This window comes from Carya illinoinensis, chromosome 7 (genome assembly GCF_018687715.1).
Source record: "Carya illinoinensis cultivar Pawnee chromosome 7, C.illinoinensisPawnee_v1, whole genome shotgun sequence".
NCBI lineage: Eukaryota > Viridiplantae > Streptophyta > Magnoliopsida > Fagales > Juglandaceae > Carya > Carya illinoinensis.
In genome coordinates this window covers 18,707,378-18,729,914 of record NC_056758.1, presented here as the reverse complement: position 1 = coordinate 18,729,914, position 22,537 = coordinate 18,707,378, and the positions used below count along the sequence as shown (strand labels likewise).

The 22,537-nt window shown below is 37.6% G+C and overlaps 1 protein-coding gene across 2 annotated transcripts; it reads left to right on the top strand.

The window, feature by feature from the left end:
• Window positions 1–14,756: 14,756 nt before the first annotated feature.
• LOC122315310 (AP2-like ethylene-responsive transcription factor BBM) lies at window positions 14,757–18,954 on the top strand. 2 transcript variants are annotated; one of them, XM_043131153.1, is made up of 9 exons: window positions 14,757–15,194; window positions 15,491–16,172; window positions 16,357–16,448; window positions 16,620–16,628; window positions 16,864–16,952; window positions 17,076–17,149; window positions 17,260–17,310; window positions 17,620–17,696; window positions 17,904–18,954. In XM_043131153.1, exons 1-9 carry the CDS (start codon window positions 14,948–14,950, stop codon window positions 18,863–18,865), a joined length of 2,283 nt encoding a protein of 760 aa, XP_042987087.1. In that variant the 5' UTR covers window positions 14,757–14,947; the 3' UTR covers window positions 18,866–18,954. The 2 variants fall into 2 exon arrangements, with proteins under 2 accessions (XP_042987087.1, XP_042987088.1); XM_043131154.1 differs by having other exon boundaries at window positions 14,759–15,194; window positions 16,366–16,448.
• The last annotated feature ends 3,583 nt before the right edge of the window (window positions 18,955–22,537 follow it).

Genomic DNA, 22,537 nt, shown 5'->3' with positions numbered 1-22,537 from the left:
TGATCCATTTCCATCACCTGGACTTATATCCTCAACTCAACAAGAATCATTCCTGAATCTACTCAACTTATATCCTTAAATCAGCAACTAGCCATTGCTTAAAGTTTGGTACCGAGAATGACCTTAGACCTGCTAAGAATCCATTCCCAAAAGTCTGCAGATCATATAACCTCAAATTCAATCGTATTTAATACCAACACAAAATCTACTATTTCCAACACCCTGATGGACCTATATCTTTCGAGTCGATAGAATCATTTCCTAAAATCTGCCACTACAACCTCGGGTTAACAGTAAATATTTTTCTAAACTAGCTCGATATATTCAATCCTCAAAGAAAAACACGAACTAGATCATTACCTCCAATTCTCAAAGGAATCTACTCTAGAAAAAATTTTCATACCAATAACTCAACTCTAATCAACCCCATTTTAATGGTTACAAACTAATCACTCACTAGAGTAGATCAAGCTACAGCACTATGTCTGTAAAATTAAGAACTCAATTCCAATTATAAATCAGTCCTTCAATTCTACAATTCTAAAACCTTAAATCAAACAAGAATCATCTCCTGGAATCTCTAAGATCAAAGAACTTACATCCCATAATAGAAAAATCGACTTCTCAAATCTTTCAAATTCTAAAACATTAATAGATAATAAATCATTTTTTGAAATTCTCAAGATTGGTGGCTTTAATCCGAAACATTTACCTTAAAAGCTTGTAAAATCTAAAGCCCTATTTGCCACCAAATTACTTATTCGAATCACGAAATCTAAAACTCGAAACTTAATTATTTCCCCCCCCCAAAGCTTGTCGAACCTAACACCTTAATTACCATAAACTTATTTTCCTAAAATCTATAAGGCCCCAAACTTTAAAACTTTAATGAAATTTCATAAAATCTATCCTTGAAATTTGTTGAACTTACAAACTACTACGCTATAGACCATTTCATAAACTCCACGGAACTAAAGAACTCAATTATTCTACTTCCCTAAAAGATCACCCAGATCATGCCACTCTCTCTAAGCCTCTATAATATAAGAAAAACAAAACACACAAGGCGTTCATCACTAAAGATTAGATTAGACCCCTACCTGTCATGACTCTAGCATTCTGAGTCTCCGTAACCTCGCCTCCAACGGTACCAAGAGTCACTGCGCACATGAGCCCGAGCTAAATGCCTCTGGTTAGTTTTACCACTGCGACGAGCTCCACGGCTTTCTTGAACTCGACTAGGGCACTCACGAGCAAGATGTCCTGTCTGGCCGCATTCAAAACATTGGTTACTACCCAGACTACACTCGCTTCCATGAGCTCTATTACATCTTCCACAAACTGACACTCGTCCTCCCATACGCACTCCCGAGGCTGCTAATGGTCGAATCCCAGTCTGCTAAACAAACTTCTGAGGCAAATCCGAACTACTTCCTTCACCAGAAAAACTCTGCCTCTTATGTCCTGGAGGGGAGCCCATTCTCAAATTATTCTCTCGCTCTACAAGAGTGGCCACATCCACTAAATCCTGAAAAGTGGATATCCGGTGGCTGACCACCATACGGCGTATATCAGGACGTAGACCCTCCTAGAAATGCTCGGCTCGCATTTCTTCTGTGGCGATGAGGTGGGGAGCAAATCGCCCAAGTTCTATAAATTTTCGGGCGTACTGTTCCACGGTCATGCTCCCTTGGACCAAGCTTGAGAACTCCCTTGCTTTTTGCCGCCTCACGGAGCAGAAAAGAAGCGATCATTAAATTCTTTCTTAAAGCGCTACCAGGTCACAGTGGCAATGACCCCAATCCTTAAACAAAATTTCCTTAAACACATCCTTAAAGTTTGTTGAACCTACACTCTCCTATACTGTAGCCCCGTTACATAAATTCTATAAAACCTTGACCTCAATCATCATACAAGCAAACCACATCGCAAAAAAAATTCAAGCCTACTACACTAAAGGTTCAAGCCTAATAATAGTATCCTCGATTATACCGCCTTCCTGCCACAACACAACCTTTGACCCCTTTAAGAAAAACAAATAAAACCATCATAAAACCAAAAACCAAAACCAACACCACACAGCAAGAAACAAAAGAAACCAGCATGCAAAAACATAACCAAATAAATAAAAACAAGCAAACAAGCTCAAACAAATAAAACAATTAAAACATATTCAAAAGCAACTTTACTTAAAATAAATTTTAAAACACAACTTTAAAAACATTTTGGTACTACCTACGGGACATGTGGTTTTACCCAGAGTCAAACCGCTCTGATACCACTTGTGACGCCCCCAAATCCCCATGCCCGGACACGGGGAAATCGAGACGTCCGGATGATGACAACCCGGGTCACCACCCTAACGACGAGTGCCAAGTGTATGTAAAAGGAACAAATGTGCAAAGGAAACGCAGCGGATAACGAAAGTCATATAACTAAGTACCAGAATTTTTCTTAATATAATACAAGATGTTCAAAACATACATAAATAAAATATTACATAACACAAATATAGTTTTAAAAACAGCTACAAAACATTACTTCAACTCAAAACTCCGGCGGAACCGCATCCTCGAGCTCAGCCTCCTCCTCCTCCTCGAATCCTGCACCAAAATCTACGGAACCAAAAATGGTACCGCAGGTAAGTAAAATCCAAACACCACCAGATAAAAACATATAAAACTCAAACAATATGCATGAAGTGATGCCAATGCGCAAAACCCATAAAATCATATTTTTACCACGCACGCCAAAAATCCCATTTGGCCCAAAAACATATCATTTTCAAATATCACGCCAAAAGTCACATTTGGCCTTTATTCAACTCAAACCATTATCCATTTTATCCGTATGCACCATGACCTCCCCTAGGGGTCATCCGCACACCCTGGCTCCAGTGCCACACCGCAGAGTACCACCACGCATGTGACACCTAACGAGCGATGCCCAGTTCCACGCCCTGCGTGTTCGTAGCCAAGCATCCTCTAGCCCTCGCTAGCGAAGGGCCACGAAGTCGGTGCGTAGAGCGATGCCCGGTTTCGTGCCCGGCGCGTTCGTAGCCAAGCACCCCTAGCCCCCGCTCCCGTCGTCGCCCAGCGACAACTCAGGGGACATCACTCAGTTTATTCCGCTCCCGAGTGACCAGAGGAGCTCCATCGAGATAATACCCCATCCCGACTTGGGGTCGTGATACACACGCACCCGAAAATCCACTTACGCCAATAAAACAGGCTTTTCTCAATTAAATAAAAATGCATGTGCATGCACCATGTAAATGCGATATTAATGCACAAAATAATCAACCATCCATAAATCAACAAAATCAAGCACTCCGTCCACAACCCATCCGACTCTCAAACTCCTCGGATTCAGTCCGGAATCAGCCAACCAACAGATAAATATTTATTGAATGAGCAAAATATATTTAAATATGAAAGTAGAGTTTGGAAAATACTTACAGCGCTATATTGTATTTTTAGAAAGCTCGCGGCGTTGCAAACGGCGGAGGAAGAGCAACGTAACAGTGTAATTTACACTGTTGCCGTGGGTAATAAATTACCCATTTTTGAACGGGGACAAACCAAGGCACAAAATTGATAGGCAATGGTCTTGAGATATTTATGAAACTAAAGGAAACGAGTTTTGGCCGTGGGTGGTGGTGGAAATGGCGGTCGAAGGCCAAAAAGGGGCTGAACGGAGTTGAGCTCGTGGGAGCTGCTCCGGCAACGGATCGAGGCCGGAAATGGGTGGTTTAGGTCGGCAAGAGGTAAGGGAAGAAGCTGTGAAAGGATGGTGGCCAGAGGTGGTGCGACGGCGCCGGAAACGGTGAAAAACCGTATGGCTTGGAGGAGCTCGTGGTGGCTAACGGTGACTCGGATGGAGGTGAAACTTGGTGGGGATGTTCACCGATGAGAGGGGAAGAAAACTGGGTGGGTGGTGTAGGCCACGCCGCCGGCGAGCGGCGGTTCTGGGCTGCGAAAGCAACCGGCGACAGGGGCAAAAACAGAGCAGGTGCAGCGACTTCCGGCGGCTCTCGAAGGCTAACGGCTGGTCCAATGGCTCTGAAAATTGGTGGGGATGATCTCTGGTGGAAGGGGAAGAGAATGGTGATGGCGGTGCACTAAACGGTGGCCGGACAGCGGAGAACTGGGTGGTCAAAGGGGCGGCGACGGGAAGGGGTAGGAGAAGGGGGCTGTGCGGGGAGAGAGAAAACGGGAAGAAAAAGAAGAAGAAAAAGAAAGAAAAGAAAGAAAAGAAGAAAAAGAAAAAGAGGAAAGAAAAGAAATGAGGTCCAATCCTCACTCCGGAGACCAAAAACCGATCCGCCGAAAACGATATTAAAAACCGTAAAATGACTAAAATAAATTAAACACAACATCAAATAAATTAAAACCAATTTAAAATACATTAATTTAAAATAAATAAACCAATATATTAATTAAAATAAAAATAACAATTCAGTGAAAATACACGTAAAAGCGGGTCATCACAATTATGGTATTACAACTCTCCCCACCTTAAAATAATCTCGTCCTCGATATTGAACGTACCTAAAAGAAAAAGAGTGAGATATTTAATCCTTATGTCGTCCTCATGTTCCCAAGTTGCCTCTTGCTCAGTGTGGTGGTTCCAAAGCACTTTGACCATCGGAATGGTTTTATTGCGAAGTACTCAAACCTCCCAATCTAAGATTCGGACTGGTGCTTCCTCGTATGAGAAATCTTTATGCACTTAGAGAGGTGCATAATCCAAAACATGTGTAGGGTCATGCACATATTTTCGAAGCATTGAAACGTGGAAAACATTATGCATGACTGAAAATTCTAGGGGTAGTGCGGGTCGATATGCAACTGCTCCTATCTTTTCAAGAATCTCGAATGGGCCAATGTATCTTGGGGTTAATTTGCCTTTTTTGCCAAATCTCATAACTCCTTTCATTGGAGCTACCCGAAGGAATACTTTGTCTCCTACCTCAAAGTGCAACTCCCTTCTTCTATGATGGGCATATTTCTTTTGCCTCTCTTGAGCTAGGGCAAGCCTCTTTCTGATGATAGCTACTTTTTCTTGCATATTTTGAACTAAGTCAGGGTCCAGCATCTTTTTCTCACCAACCTCGTCCCAATAAATGGGCGATCTACATTTGCGCCCATACAAAACTTCATATGGTGCCGCATTGATACTCTCTTGGTAACTATTATTGTAGGCAAATTCAACTAATGGTAAGTATTTTATCCAACTTTTCTTGAAATTCAAGACACATGCCCGTAATATATCTTCAAGAATTTGAATTGTTCTCTCAGACTGCCCATCTGTCTGAGGGTGGAAAGTAGTGCTATAAGTCAATTCTGTCCCTAGGTTCCTTTGCACACTCCTCCAAAATGTTGAAGTAAATCGTGAGTCCCTATTCGATACTATTTTGGACGGAACTCCGTGCAACCTAACTATCTCTTTGACATATATCTCTGCCAACTTACTCATCGAGTAAGTCATCTGAATTGGTATGAAGTGAGCTGATTTCGATAATCTAACGACAATCACCCACACAGAATCTTGTCCTCCTTGGGCTTTAGGAAATCTAGTTACAAAATTCATGCTGATTTCATACCATGTCCAAACTGGTATTGGTAGTGGCTGTAGTGCTCCTGAGGGTCTTTGATACTCAGCCTTAACTTGCTGGCATGTCAGGCATTAAGTTACAAAGTTGGCCACGTCTCGTTTCATTCCGCTCCACCACTAGTGTTGTCTCAGGTCTTGATACATTTTGGTACTACCTGAATGCACTGTGTATAGAGACCGATGTGACTCCCTCAATATTAGATCCCTTAGCTCCTTTTTAGCTGGTACACACAATCTTCCTTTAAATCGCAATGATCCATCACCAGAAATCACAAAATCAGGTTGCTTTCCTTTTAAAATCTCTACTTTGATCTTCTGGAGGTTAAGGTCTTCACTTTGAGCAGCCTTAATTTGGTCCAATATTGTCGGGCCAAGAACTAGGCTATTCAGCCTTGCTTGTACATCCTTCACCATTTCCACTCCCAGCTTCTCCATATTTAGAAGAACAAATTTCTGGGGAGTATACATACTCCTGAGAGTGCCAGAAGAAGACTTCCGACTAAGGGCGTCGGCAACTACATTAGCTTTGCCGGGGTGATAGTTAATATTACAATCATAATCTTTCAATAGCTCCAACCATCTACGATGTCTCATATTTAACTCCTTTTGAGTGAAGAAATATTTTAGACTCTTGTGGTCCGTATAAATTTCACAAGGTTCTCCATAAAGGTAATGTCGCCATATCTTTAAGGCAAATACCACAGCGGCCAACTCTAAATCATGGGTTGGGTAGTTGAGCTCATAATCCTTAAGTTGACGCGAAGCATACGCTACAACTTTTCCATGTTGCATAAGAACACACCCCAACCCTTTGTGTGAGGCATCGCTATATATCACAAATCCTTCCGTACCCAAAGGTATAGCAAGAACAGGTGTCGTTACAAGTTTCTCCTTGAGCTCCTGAAAGCTTTTCTCACATTCTGCAGTCCATATGAATTCCTCACCCTTTCGAGTCAGGGTTGTTAAAGGAACTGTGATGCGAGAAAACCCTCCAACAAATCTTCAATAGTACCCCGCAAGACCAAGGAAGCTTCTAATTTCTTGGATAGTTTTTGGTCTAGGCCATTCCACTATCGCCTCCACCTTTGCAGGATCTACGGAAATACCATCCTTTGAAATTATATGGCCAAGAAAAGAAATCTCTTATAACCAAAACTCACACTTATTCAACTTAGCATATAATTCCTTCTCCCTCAAAACTTGAAGAACAACCTCCAAATGCTTCACATGTTCTTCCGGGGTTCTTGAATAAATAAGAATGTCATCAATAAATACTATTACAAACTTATCAATATACTTCTTAAAGACACGATTCATTAAGTCCATGAAAGCCGCTGGGGCGTTGGTCAATCCAAAGGACATTACTAAAAAATTCATAATGTCCATATCTCATTCTGAAAGCAGTTTTTGGAATATCCTCCGCCTTAATCTTCAACTGATGGTACCCTGATCGGAGGTCAATCTTTGAAATACTTGGGATCCTTGAAGTTGATCAAATAAATCATCAATCTGTGGTAGAGGATACCGATTCTTAACGGTCACCCTATTAAGTTCTCTATAATTGATACAAAGTCGCAACGACCCATCAAATGTTCACATCGAATAATTTTTTTTAGCAATATTATACACCAAATTTATAATATCCCAAATAATTAAAGCATAATCCATGCATACTTAACAAAATAAACATCCACAATTACAGTACGGGTCTCAGAAGACTGTACTCTTAAAACATGAGAGACTAAACTTCATATTTACATTACCAAAATATACTATTAAGCTAATTTATCAAGTAAATCGTGTAACTCGACTAACGAGGCTAAAATACTGTCCAAAAAAACTAACTATAGAAGCTATAAGCTCCGCATCGCATCTGTTGCGTCTAGTCAACCTCTTCCAATCTATTGGTGTTCACTTCCTGCTCTGATCCTAACACATCACTTACCATTCAGGAGGAATGGTAGTTAGGACTACCACGGTGAGATTTGATTACAAATCTCAACAGGTTAACAGGAAACTTCCACACAAGTTAATGATATGTGCATAGCAATAAAGGTATGAATGCACCATCAAAGTCAATAGTAAATATAACATAACTTGACATAACATGACATGAAATAATAAGCATAACGTGACTTGACATAATATGGCATGAGCTGACATAACTTGAACTGAAACTAAAACTTAGCTTGATGTGACATGAACTTGAATCATAATATGGACGTAAACTTGAAACGTAACATAGACATGAACTTAAAGTTTGACATGAACGTAAACTTGAATATAAAGTAATGTGAAACATAATTTGAATGTGAAATACATGAAGTTGGAATCTTGTTAAATAGACTTAATTAATAAAGTGACCATATGGGTGCTACAAGCTGTCTCCTTGAGCCATGTGTCCATATCAATTACCGTATCATAACACAAGTATCTACATCAACTGTGAGTGCGTTAATACATACTCCACAGTTATTGTGGTCTCACGTATTCTACATGTCACAATTTCTATATCTCATATAGTATATGCTCCATAGTTGTTGTGCCCCTCTACTTTATGCAACACAGTTGTTGTGACTCATGAATTATTTGTGCTACAATTGTTGTGAACATACGTAAAATAAAATATGGCTCCATTGGTGTTAGTGTCTAGCGTGCTCTGGTGACAGCTAGTTAGGCTTCATTCGCAACCTGTTGACTATACTTCGTCAACCCAGGAAATTTCACACTTATTTAGACATTCCAGCGTGAACAAAAGAGTTTCACTAAGACATTACTCCATCCTAGTACTTAGGGTTGTGATTGACATGAATAACTTAACATGACTATTCTCGATATACACAAACTATATTCGAGATCAAACTTGACGTGAATATGAAAGGACAGAAGTCCTGAAGTAGTGTAATGTGACATGAACGTAAGAGGACAGACATGACATACTTTGAGACATTAATGTAATAGACAATATTTTGTAATATGTCATACATGTAACATACAATATTTTATAACATATAACAGACAATTTCGTAATATGGCATAACATGTGACAGTGAATATTACATGACATGATATACATTTAATAGATAGTATACGTAATGTAACATACTTGCAATTGATAGCAACATGTGACAAAATATATTGTGTAATAGATAAAAATTTCATGACAGAATAATTTGTGTAACAGATAAACATGTGATGACATGACATGGCATGGCATATATAATAACATACGAACATAAACTGTAGTTCCCTTACCCATTACACATACATAGTAAACTGATAGTAAGTTAAGAGTTAACTTAAATTGATCATCGCGTCTTACGACAATAAAGCGCGAAACACAAGAAATTGAAAATAGTCATTCTAAAAAAATTAAAATTTGATTACTAATAATTATAAGCATGAAAATAAACCAATTTAGAGTAAAATTATCATTTTACTATCTACATGTGGAAAAATGACCATTTTACTCTTAATTTAAGGATTTTACATTTTAATTCCAAAAATTTCTAAAATTTACATTCCTCATTTAAATTTTATCCTAAACTCAAATATCAACTCAAAAAAATTTAAAACAAATCATAACTATGAAAAACACAATATGACCGAAACATCCATAAGTTATTTCTATTGATTTTTGTTGCAATTCTTTCCAACTTCAAAACTCATGTTTAAACTAAAATTTTGTAACAAAGATCTTCCTATCCTAAGTTTAAAACCATACTTAAAACAATTTAGAAAAAGCTAATAATCAGCACTAAACTTTTTGTAAAAATATATAAACTCTTGAATCACAAGTTTTGACCCTAAATCAAAATATCTCTAAAAATTTCACAAAATCAAATATTACTTATAACATATTCATAACATCATCTTAAGACCAGCCATATTTTAAATCATCAAACTAAAATCACCAAAATTATAAAATAACACTTGAAGTTTTTGGTTTTACACTTAGTCTAAAAACAGAAAATTTTTTCTTAACTAGTTTTGATCAATCTCTTGATCCATGGTTTAAAAAATAAGATTTTCAAACTAAAACATCATATGGTTTAAAAATGTGTCACAAAGAAGATTCAACCATCAAACTTAAAATCACATGGCTAAAACTCAATAAAATATGGATCTAACCCAACAACATCATATCTTAGGCCTAACCAAAATTCTCTTATATAGAGAAATCATATCTTTAAAAATAATACTAAATATTTTCAAAATAACATCCTAACATGTATATAAGAGGTTTAGGATCATCACATAAAAATATCAAAACCTTTATAGTAAAATTAAACCACGAAATATTCAAACTTTTTAAAAATGAAAACTGTTTTTCCACTTCCAGTTTTCAAGTTCCTAGATCTAAAAAAATCTATCATCAAAAGCTTTAGTCATAAAATAAAACCTAATAAACATTCATAAACATATGCTAACAACACTTCATAAAATTTTTTGACCAGGATATGTCCGGTCATTAGCTTGGTCAAAAATTCTAAAACATAACATACTCTTCAGTTTTATGTCTAGAATGACCTTTCTATGGTTAAAAATACTTTTAACCAACCAAATGACTATGTAATGAGATGAATAATATATCTATGGAAACTATATTCAAAGATGAACAACTTTTATGAGGACTCATCATGTGTAAATACTTACAAATGGTCAAAAATTACCACACAAAAAGACCTAAAAATTTACTCGAGAGAGCTCTTTTGAGTTTCTCTCTAAGAATGGGGTGAAGAAGTGATGAAAGGGAAAGATCTTGTCATTATCTCACACCTTGACTTCCTCCACAAATCTATCTAATAGTTCCTCTTTGTTTCAAGTATCTAATACTTTTCACTATATGTCACTAAGATCTTGTCAAGTATCCAAATAAAACTTCTCTGACCTAATTTGGACATTCCACACTGTGATTTTGAAAACACTGCACTTAGTATGCTTATCAAGGTCACTATTCACTAAAAAAATTGCGTAATAAACTTAGCACTGAAAAATCATAAATATTCATATTAACTTACAGTGAAAATTATTTACCAAAACTCAACTCTGAAGTACCCCTAAAAATAATTTTACAGTTTCAAACAGGTGTTTCGTCAGAAATTATGAAAATGAATTATTACGCTACAAAATCTTAAATAATCAATTGAGTCTAGTGGCGCAGACCATAACATATTCTGACACTTCTAACTATCTTAAATAATTAAAATCGCATTTATGGGCATCATTGTAAGTGATAATACTGACTATATTGACAGACTAAAATCTGTGCGATTGGTCAATTTATGAAAACTTATGAAATTTTCACAAGATTCCTAAAGTCAGTAAAAATTTCAACAATGAATTTCTAATGAGCTATTACAGATGCACTCCCTTCATTTTCAACGGCATGGAAGAATGGTTGGGGCGAACTTGATGGCCCAAAAAACTTGATTAACTGTTTCAGGAGATGGATGGCCGGTAAAAGTGGAAATTGGGACAATAATTAAGGGGCGAGCAATTGACAATAAAAAATGGCCACAAATGGTTTGTTGAGACTTTTTTAATACACCATTTCCAGCCTAAATTGATGCTAGAAAAATCAACATCTGTTGTAGTGGTTAATATGTTAAATGCATGAGTAAGCTGCACTTAAAACAAATAAAATTAAGAGATATTATACAAAATTTTAAAATATAACTCTGAGAAATTATGTTCATCATATTGTCATAAGAACATGAATCTGCTAATTCATAGAATATCACGTAGAGCATATTTACGTTTTATAATAAAAATCAAAATCCAACATATAGATAGGGCTGCAACCCGAGCAACCCGTTTTGTGTTTGGGCTTGAACCGATCTGACCCATTGACATGGAGGCTCAGTCCGATGTGACCCGACCAGACCCGAGTTTGGAAGCAGCAAGCATTTACAACTTTGTCAATGGCGGATCAGACCTAATGATTTTAGCTAGGGAGAGGAAATGGAAGGTGGCTATGGAATCTTAAGGGCCTACTTGCTTCTCAACGAGAACCCTTCATCCTTCGTTGCCATGCTCCCACAGTTCTTGAATGAGATTGACCCGCACGATATCAATTGCATCAGAACCAATGACACCTTCGTTGCCTTCGTTGCTTCTCAAATCTCTGCCGTTAGTGGATTCGAATTGTCACGATTAGCCCCACTTGGGCAAATCACTAGCCTTCCGTCGGCCTTCATCAAAGACTCTATCAGGGCTCGAATTAGACGGCAGAGGTGAGATCTCATCCCTGATTTGCTCCGTGCTTCGACTCTGGTCGTTCCACGTTGAGTTTTCTCTTTGCGCACAACTGCTTCGACGGGTCAGCGATAGCCTTTTCGGTTGACTCACTGGAAGACTCAACCTTGTACTCGATGAGGTCGATCGAGCTCCACGATTTTAGCTTCACGATCAAGGGTCTCAAAATCACTGGAGTGCTGATCGGTTTCAACGGCTTTGACTCGCAACTTCCTTCAACCCGTTTTTTTCGAACGAGTCGGTTCGAGTCTCACGGATGGACTAGGTTATAGCATTTTCTGCACAGGCCTACATATAGATGTCAAAATTTTATAAGCACAAGTTAGCATGATGTATATTAGACATGAGTAACATTGCAAAATCTTAGAGAAACTTATAGTGATCAAACAACGTTGCACATATATATGCACCCTATAATTATCATTAACAAAGATCAAAAGAAAACAACAATAGGCTTCAACTTTTTATTGATAATGTGTTGTAAAACTAAAAAAAAACAGTGACAAAAGAATAGAAAGATTTCAATATATGAAATTAATTCTATTGGATCTCTATTGAAACATTATAAATAAAAAGAACTTATTTTTCCCAAGTAACGTGAGATCTAATACACCACCTACCTTTACTTATCATATGAGGTATCACAATCTCATTTCCTTAAATTCCTAACTTCCTTGTCAGGTTCATTCATTATAGGTGGCATGACTCAAGTCCTACATTTTTTTTTATTGGAATAAGCTCTGGTACCATTTGTAACTCTCTAATGGAAAGCCCAAGCCATATATTCTATACTAGAAAATGATTAGTTAATGATATAATTAGAGTCATATTAGAACATTATAAAGAGTAATGTAGGATCCCATACACCACTTACCCTTAAATATTATATAAGATATCATAATTTCCTCTCTTAAATTCTCAATATCCTCGTCGGACTAATTCGTTGTAAGTAGCATGACTCAAATCTCATATTTTTTATTGAGATAGGCTATAATATCATTTCTAATATTTTAATAGAAGGTTTAAACCGCATGATTTATATTTTAAAAAAACTAGTCAATAATAAATTAGAATTCCATTAAATTATTATAAAGAGTAAAAACTTCTTCTTTTCAAATAACGTTATAACGTATATCTACTCTTAATTATAATTATCCTACCGTAAAACATTTAAGTTCAAATATTAACAGTACTTCAGTTGACTACCCCAATGAGAATGCCATTTTTGGATGCTTATATTTTCTTCCCGTCTGTCCCTTTGAAGCTAAAACTTGAGAATGAAATAAGCCCCACACCCAGAAGACAAGGGTTAGTGTCGTATGGGAGTGCAAGCTGCTGCGAAACCATCTCCATTATTTCACTTCTTTTTTTCACCTTTTATAAGAATACGTTTAGCGGTTTAGGATTCCCCTCCTCAGCATTTCCCTTCATTGTATAAAGTGTCAGTCATGCATGAAGCGTCAGTCATGCATGAATTATTGTTTTGTGCACAGTTGAGATTGAGAGAAAGTCTTCATTGGAGAGAGAGAGAGAGAGAGAGAGAGATAGAGAGAAAGAGTCCCGTTTGTAGCGGGCGAGCTGTTCATGATTAGGACGATGGGATAACAATTAAATAATACGAAATGGATGGATGAAACGTGAGTAGGACATGGGCGTCTGTTTGCAGTCAGAGCGTCCCCTCTTGGAGAGAGAGAGAGATGAAATGGAAAGGAAGGGGCTGCCTGAGAGGCTTATAATTTGTAGGGGCTGCCTGAGAGGCTTATAATTTGTCTGACATGAAATGACTACTGTACGTCCAGGTGGGCGTGAATAAATGGGTGAGGGCTGCGTGTGGGTTTCTTGTCACATTTTATCAGATAAAATATAATCCTCTTCCCACAGGTGTTTCAACTTTCACAGCAAGGAGAGATAGAGAGAAGAGAATCGGCCGCGGGGGGGGGGGGGGGGGGGGGGGGGGGTCGGGTGGGAATGCAGTCTGATTAATTAGTCTAATAATTAAATACGATTAGTCCCGGTGAACAGAAGCAAGGGTAAATGCAACTAGGGGAATAGAAGACCGGAAGATCATTAACAAGTAACTTGTTTAGAGATTACGGAAGCACATGATGGCTTTTTTTTTTTTTTTTTTTTAATGATGCTTTTAATTGTAGAACTATATATATGACCCATATATGCATGTAATGTTAACCCTATATTCTTTTTTTGTTCCGCAATTAAAAGAATTTTTAATTACAATTTAGATTAGATCAGATAGTTTATTGAAAATTAAATAAAATATTATTATAATATAATTTTTTAATATTAATTTTATTTCAAAATTAAAAAAAATTAAATTATTTATTATATTTTATATAAAAATTTTAAAAAATTATAATAATTATAAAAAATAAAATAAAATAATTTTATATAACCAAATCCGTCCTTAAACTCTTCCTGTTTCCCTACAGCAGTAAATTAACAACATGCGTCATTCAAAATTAAGTACTAATATTGCTAACTGCTCGTGTACCTCTTCATTATTAATTTTTTCTGACATTTCTTGTATTTAGATATGTATTGTTATTTAGATAAGGTTCACAGAGAAAGATTGGGCGATCTAATCAACCCAAAACGAGGGATTTTTCTTCTTAATTGATACAATATTATTATATGTATATAATATGTATGTGTAGTGTGTGTATATATATATATATGACTCCCAACAGCCAACCATGTCCTGTTCTCACTTATGACACTGCAAGTTTCAGTTTAATAAAAGCCCAAGTGCCCTAATGAGAGGCGCCCCCCTATAGGATTAATATGTGTGTGTTTGCGAGAGAGAGAGAGAGAGGGATATAAATCTTTATTTTGCTTCGGAACTAGGATTTCACATATTCTCCTCCTCTTGTTTTCTTTTCCTTTTTTCTTTTCTTTTTTTTTTTTTTGGACCTTTCCTCTTCGTCCTTGTCTTCTCAACTCTTGGATTCCCTCTCTTTCTGCTTCACCTTTTCTAGTTCATGCATGAAGTACTAGTCCCTCATCTCCCGTTTCTAAACTCCATACTTTCATCCACAAAGTCCCAAAATAGTTATATATGGCTCCCATGAACTGGTTGGGCTTCTCTCTTTCCCCTCAAGAACTCCCATCGCAGACTGCAGATCAAGATGCTCATTCTCAAAATACAGCTTCTCGCCTTGGCTTCACGAACTCTGACAACATATCCGGCGCTGACGTCTCCGTCCAGTGCTTTGATATTGCTTCTGACTCAACCGCTCCATCACTCTACCTCCCTCCCCCTTTTGGAATACTTGAAGCATTTAATAGAAACGATCAAGTTGAAGGTTTTTTTTTTTCCCCCCAAACACTGTACTCTTTCTCGTTTTAGTGAAAGTTAAAAGTCCGAGAAACCTGTTGATCTTCTATTTGATTATAATCAGAAAGTACAAGAAATGGGCCGTGGAAAAGGGCATAAAAAAATGGCATCCTGTTCTCCAAGTAGTTGGAGCATTTTTTTTCCTTGTGTATTTTTTCACGTTGTCTAAGAACCAAAACTAAAAACGTTATCAGACAAGCAGAAAGGTATAACCTTTTTATTTTTATTTTTAATTGATTTTATGATGTTTTTCCTTTTTTGCAGATTGGAATATGAAGGGTTTAGGGATGAACTCAAGCACCAACTACAAGACCACCTCAGACCTCTCTATGCTGATGGGTAGTTCGTGCAATAGCCAAAACCATGATCAAAACCAACACCGACCAAAGCTCGAGAACTTCCTCGGCCGACACTCTTTCGGTCATCACGAAAATGCCGCATACAATAACAATAATGGTGACTACATGTTCAACAATTGCTCATTACAGCTTCCATCCGAAGCAGCAAACGGCGTGGTAAATAGTACTGGAAGTACTGGCGGCGGCGGCATCCACGAGAATAGCTCTAATATTGGTCTGTCCATGATCAAGACATGGTTGAGGAACCAACCGGCGCCGGCACCGCCTCAGCCGGAGAACGACAAGAACGATAGTTGTGGTGGTGCAAGTAGCGGCAATAATATTAATGGAAGCTGCATCATGACAAGCGCACAAACCTTGTCGCTTTCAATGGGCACGGGGCCGCCACAGTCTCGCTCGAATTTGCCACTTCTTACGGCGAGTACTGGCAGTGGAGGAGAGAGTAATTCCTCATCGGATAATAAGCAGCAGAAGACAACATCGGGGCATGATACCCAAAGTACCAGTGCTATTGAGGCAGCAACAGTGCCCAGAAAGTCCATTGATACCTTTGGACAGAGAACTTCTATATACCGTGGTGTAACAAGGTTTGTTCACAAAATCTACTAGATTTTATACATATCTTTGTCTGTATGATCTTTGCATGTTTCTACTTTATTTTTTCTTCACTTCTAATTAGATCCATTTTTTGTTATAGCTAGATCTTAGCTGCTTATGGACTGGTAACCAAGTTTTTGGCAGAATGGGTATTTTAATTATAATTTTTTAAAGATTTTCCAGGCACAGATGGACGGGCAGATATGAGGCTCATCTATGGGATAATAGCTGCAGAAGAGAGGGACAAACTCGTAAAGGCAGGCAAGGTAAGGCATTTTGTATAGCTTTTCTACTAGAAGTATCTTCAAAATAGAAAGGGTCTCTTTCCTATATATTCTTTTCGTTGTATTATCCAGGATCCTTTCCTCATATATGTGGTTTTTTTTCTCATGTCTTGAATCTTGTTGTGGGGCATCCTCAACCTTCCCCGGTCGCAGTTTATTTGGGTGAGTATAAAAAGGACTACTCGTCAGATCGATCATACCTTTAAATTTATTTGTGTTTTTTCCTTGTTCTTCTTTTTTTTTTTTCCCTTTTTTTTTTCTTTTTTTTTTCTTTTTTCTTCTTCTTTTTTTTTTGTTTTTACACTTTTCTGGAAAAGTTTTAGTATAATTAAAAGATTTTTTAAAAATAAAAAAATAAAAAAAATCTTTTATGGCTCTCCGGTTTGATTTTACGTAGGAGGTTATGACAAAGAAGAAAAGGCAGCTAGAGCTTATGATTTAGCGGCGCTGAAATATTGGGGTACCACTACCACAACAAATTTCCCAGTAAGTACTTTCCAGTACTTCCCTTTTTCAATAAATTAAAGCTGTTCATCACGTTTGATTAGGCCTTCAGAATATTGGTAATTCTGATCCAATGTTTCTTTCCTTTTTAACGAAAAATTTCAGATTAGTAACTACGAAAAAGAGTTGGAAGAAATGAAGCACATGACCAGGCTAGAGTATGTTGCGTCTCTGCGAAGGTACATTAATATTAATTGTATTATATATATGTCAACAACGCTTCGATCTCTACGCTACGCTACAGTTCATTGATGCGCGGATCAAAATTGTTGGATTTTTCTTGGTGCAGGAAAAGCAGTGGGTTTTCTCGGGGTGCATCTATTTATAGAGGAGTTACAAGGTAGTCTATTGATTGAATGCGTAACATGATACTATATATATATATATATATATCTCGATTTAAGTTACTGCAAGTTTGGAAGCTTTTCACAACTTTTAAGTTGATCCAGTTTTATGTTATCGATAAATGTTTGATATGTCCATATATAGTACCCTCTCATGTTCCCTTGGATTCATTTGAAATTACTAAAAAAAAAGACGAAGAAGATAATTTAGGATACGCTCATGATCTTGAGAGGGCATGATGATCGATGTAGGTGCATCATATGCATGCATGTTCTTATCCAGCTTGGTGTTGGTTTTGTGACAGACACCACCAGCATGGACGATGGCAAGCAAGAATTGGAAGAGTTGCAGGGAACAAAGACCTTTACTTGGGAACTTTCAGTGAGTTCTTATACATTGATCTGCGTGCATGTAAATCAATTAGATTCGATGAAAAAGTAAAGAAACTTGTGCATCAAAAGAACACCCTGATTGATTAGCTTCTTTTATTACCAGATCGATCGCGTACTTCAGAATTTTAACATCATTTATTTTTCTTATTAAAATACTTATCAAAAAAAAAAAATTATTTTTCTTATTAAAATGTAGGCACCCAAGAGGAAGCAGCAGAGGCTTACGACGTTGCTGCCATTAAGTTCCGAGGACTGAATGCAGTGACGAACTTTGACATGAGCAGATATGACGTTAAAAGCATACTCGAGAGCAGCACTTTGCCCATTGGTGGGGCTGCAAAGCGATTGAAAGATGCTCATGAGCAGGCTGAGATGACTTTACTTGAGGGACAAATTATAATTAGAACACATCTTGATCATGACAACATTAGTTCTCAGCTAACCCATGGAATCAACAGCTATGGGACTGCAGCAGCACACCATGGTAGCTGGCCTACTATTGCATTCCAACAACCTCCTCAGCCTTACAGTACCATTCACTACCCATATCATGGGCAAAGGCTTTGGTGCAAGCAAGAGCAAGATTCTGATCATCTTCCCCCCAACAGCTTTCAAGATTTTGATCACCATTTACAACTTGGAAATACCCACAATTTCTTCCAGCCTAATTCTTCAGTTCTGCACAACCTCATGGGTATGGACTCCGCCTCCATGGAACATAGCTCTGGCTCTAACTCTGTCATTTATAGCAGTCAAGGAGGCGGAGATGGCAACAACAGCACTGAAATTGGCGGGTATGGAGCCAATGGTGCTGGCTATGCAATCCCTGTGAGTACAGTAATTGCCACCAACGATGGCAACCAAAATCAAGGAAACAACGCAAGTACTTTCGGGGATAGCGAGGTAGTAAAGGCACTTTCGTATAATCAAAATGTGAATTTCGCACCAGATCCTTATCATGCCAGGAACATTTATTATCTCTCACAACATGCATCGGCGGCGGGTGTGGTTAAGGCTAGCGCATATGATCAGGGTTCGACATGTAACAATTGGCCGGTGCCAACTGCAGTTCCAACTCTCGCGGCGGCAAGGTCAAGCAATTTGGCTGTTTGCCACGCAACTCCAGCTTTCACAGTATGGAATGATACCCAAAAGTAAAGGATGTTTTAGGTGCAAAAAAGGTTATTGTACACAGTACTACACATTACTGATTTCCTAATTTCCATTTTTCATTCTCTTTTCTTGATTCTATGTTTAGTTAAATGGCCAAGCTAGCTAGGGAAGATAGGCTCCTAACTAATTTTGGTCCCCCAGCAAGTGGGGTTCTAACTTGCAATCAAGCATGCAAATTTTTACAAGGTTTCTTGCTGAGATTCATGAGCAGTTCGCATATAACATATTTGCCCATTTCCCAAGATTTTTTTTTTTCTAGATCTATGCTGGAGGCAAATACTTGGCTAATGGCACTTGCTGCATTTGCCGAAAAATAAATCATCCTTTTGTGAGAAAATCATGTCTGGTGAGCAAAAATTAGTTAGTAAGGTGAGGTTTGGATAGTGAGTTAAGATAAGATGAGTTGAAATAAAAATTAAAAGTTGGGACAAAAGCCTTCTTATATTTGGAGGAGTATTATGGCAGCTAGGCATCTAATTGAAGTTGGAACTTATTGGAGAATAGGCACAAGTGAAATAGTCAGTATTTGGGATGATAAATGCATGGCTTTCAAAGCTCACACCATTAAAGGTTCACAATCCAGTGTTGATACTAGACAACAAGGCCAAAGTCCAGGAATTGATTGAGGAAGGTGATAAGAAATGATTAACTGAGCTGGTGGAATAGTTTTTTGAGAATGAAGAAGCATAAATATTGATAGCACAAATATCTCTTAGTTCCTTCAATAGTCCTAATAAACTAATTTGGAAAGGCACATCTATTGGTCTTTTCACTGTTAAGAATACCTACCATATGCAACAGGAATTGCTTTTGGCTGCAAAAGGCCAGGTCTCGAGTAATAATATATTTCAAAAGGTGTGGCGGCTAATTTGGAGTTTGAAGGTCACTCCAGGGGATAGGGTCTTTCTTTGGAGAGCATGCTTAGAAGCCTTACCTAATCAAGCTAATTTGTTTAAAAGGAAAATAGTAGAGCATTCAAAGTGTCCCATCTGTTCTAATGAAGAAGAGATTGTTATTCATGCTATTTGGGAATGTGAATTTGTTAAGAATGTTTGGTGTCAATATTCATAAAGGCTCCAAAAAAATCATTTCTATCACAAGAATCCGTTGGAACTAGTAGAGGCTATGTATACAATGGAAATTGAATTGTTGCAGGAGTTTGCAGTGGTAGCATGAAGGATTTGGTTAAGACGAAATGAACTCATATTCAATAAAGAGTTCAACCATCCTAACAAAGTAGTGAGTACTACTCATCAAACTCTACAGCTGCTACATGAAGTGGAGGAGCAAAAGAATCATACCTCAGGGTCCAAGTAGCAGTATTGAAACCATGTGGGAAACCCTCCTATGCATACTTACAAATTAAATTGGGATGCAGCTATGGACAAGATTCATTCTAGAATCGAAATTAGGGTTGTGGTAGGAGACTATGAAGGAAGGATTATTGCACCTATGAGGAAAAACAATGTCTTTTTCTAAATCCTTTGCTCACTAAAGCATATGGAGCATTGCAAGCAACAACTTTTGACTTAAACTTGGGACTAAGAATGATCATACTTGAAGGGAACTCCCTTCAGATCATTCAGCCTTGGAGAAGGATGATGTTGCTTGGACTAGTGTAGGAATGTTTGTGTATGAAGCTAAGAGCATTGGCAATGGCCTAGCCATTGCCAAGTCCATAATTTAGCTAGAATGTCAACAAATCTATCTAAAATAGATTTTTAGATAGATTAGTCTACATTGGACTAGCTATCTTGAAGTCTAAATACTAATAAAATATTATATATTTTAATAATATTTGATTTTTTTTTAATATTTTACAAATACACTTCACAACAGCTCACAACGCCCCCTCTCCCCTCCCCTCCCCTTGGCAGCAAACATCATCTAAGAACAACAGTTTGTGCAGCAATTCATACAAAGAAGGAGAAGTGTGTAGCATGTTACCGAAAGAGGAGGCCAAGGGGGCAAGTTCCAGTGTAGTTTACCGAGAGAAATAAAGCGGCGCAACTGGGAGCTGAACTATGGCGATGTAGCTGAGATGAAGGTGGCGTGCGACTGGCTGAAATATGGACGGTGAAAACAAATAGAGAGAGAGTGAGTGATGAGAGAGATAGAGAGAGAAACTGACTGAGAGGTTGACGGTAGTACTTACCGAAGGAGAAAAAGGCGTGCGACATCGTTGGACTGAGGAGTCCCTGCGGTGGAAGAGTAGGCAGCGCAATGGTGGTCGAAGGAGGAGGTGGCTGCAGCTAGTGGCTCCCGGAAGCTCTGTTTTTTAGCAGCAAAACAGAGGTTCAATATACATCCTGCAGATGGTGGCTGGAAAGGGAATGAAGACAGAGAAGGGATGGAAAGCAACGGGTTGAAGAAGAAAATGGCGATGAAAAGAAGGCGATGAAGACAGAGAAGTGAGTTTTGGGAGAACGAAGGAAAAAGAAAGATGAAACAGAGTGATTTGAGGATGAAGACAGAGAAAAACTGAGCGAAGGAGCGAGTGGCAGTTAGAAAAATATTAAAATAACATTTTGATCCTTGTACAGTTGTTCGCCAGAAATGAAGAGACCTAAGATATACTGTAGCTAATATGTCAAACTTTTTGAATATAGCCACGCCAATGTAGGATGTTTTTCTGCGATTTGCTTTTAATTTGGACTTGCATTGCGAAGGACAATTTAAAGAATTTTTTCAAATGGGATGATCTTCATATCAGAAGATCAAATGTCAATGTAATTGCACATGTCTTGGCAAAAGAAGCTTTATTTATTTATGATATAATTGTTATTGTGGAGGAATCTCCTCCATATTTGATACAATGGAACGAGCTTAAAAGCTTCTTCCATTTTTTTTTCTTTTTTTTTTAATTTTTAAAAGTATATAGATAAAATCAACATATCAGAATAATAATAACATTAAAAGGAGTGATCAGGATCGGATCGAGTAGTAGTAGCTAGTGGCGGAGGGGGGAGGTTGTTCCTTTCCCGGCCTCTACATGAGTACCCTACTACCCATGCATACAGGGACTGATGAACTTATTATAAGGGAGGTTGAAAGGGCCATGCATGGCCCCGGCACTTGTTATTCAATTTTAAAAGGCCCCTTTTAGCTAGCTAGCTAAGCTCTAGTTTGACGTGACTCAATTTATTTATGGCCCCTCCTAGGTTCCTTGTTAGCCAGTTTTTAAATAAAATAACTTAGAAATAATTAGTTTTTGGTCCCATCAATTTTTTTTTTTCTAAAAAAAAAAAAAAAAAAAAGATGCGGTGAAATGATGGGGAATGCAGGAGACCTAGGAAAACAACAAAAATGAAAAACCGAAAAAAAATAAAAAAAAATTGTGATGACGTGAAACTGTGTCAGGGTAGTTTGTTAGGTACATTTGTATCTGCAACAACTCATTTATCATAATATAAATTCAACCATCCTAAATTAAAATAGATTCACGAGTAAAAGTGAGATAGTTCAAATTCCTCCAATAAACAGGTATATTACTATATGGTTAATCCCTCTAATAAATGGGTCATGGTCATGCTGTGTCTCTTGTACAATTCTTTTAATAATGAACAATATTACAAAACCTTCCAACCTTTACACACTATATTTTTTTAATTTTTAAAAAAATAATTTCAATTTTTTTAAATTTATTTTTCTTAAACT

Coding starts and splice junctions, on each gene's coding strand:
- LOC122315310 (XM_043131153.1), top strand. CDS start 14,948: ATGGCTCCCATGAACTGGTTGGGCTTCTCTCTTTCCCCTCAAGAACTC. Junction 16,953..17,075: donor CTACCACAACAAATTTCCCA/GTAAGTACTTTC, acceptor GAAAAATTTCAG/ATTAGTAACTACGAAAAAGA. Junction 17,150..17,259: donor TATGTTGCGTCTCTGCGAAG/GTACATTAATAT, acceptor TTCTTGGTGCAG/GAAAAGCAGTGGGTTTTCTC.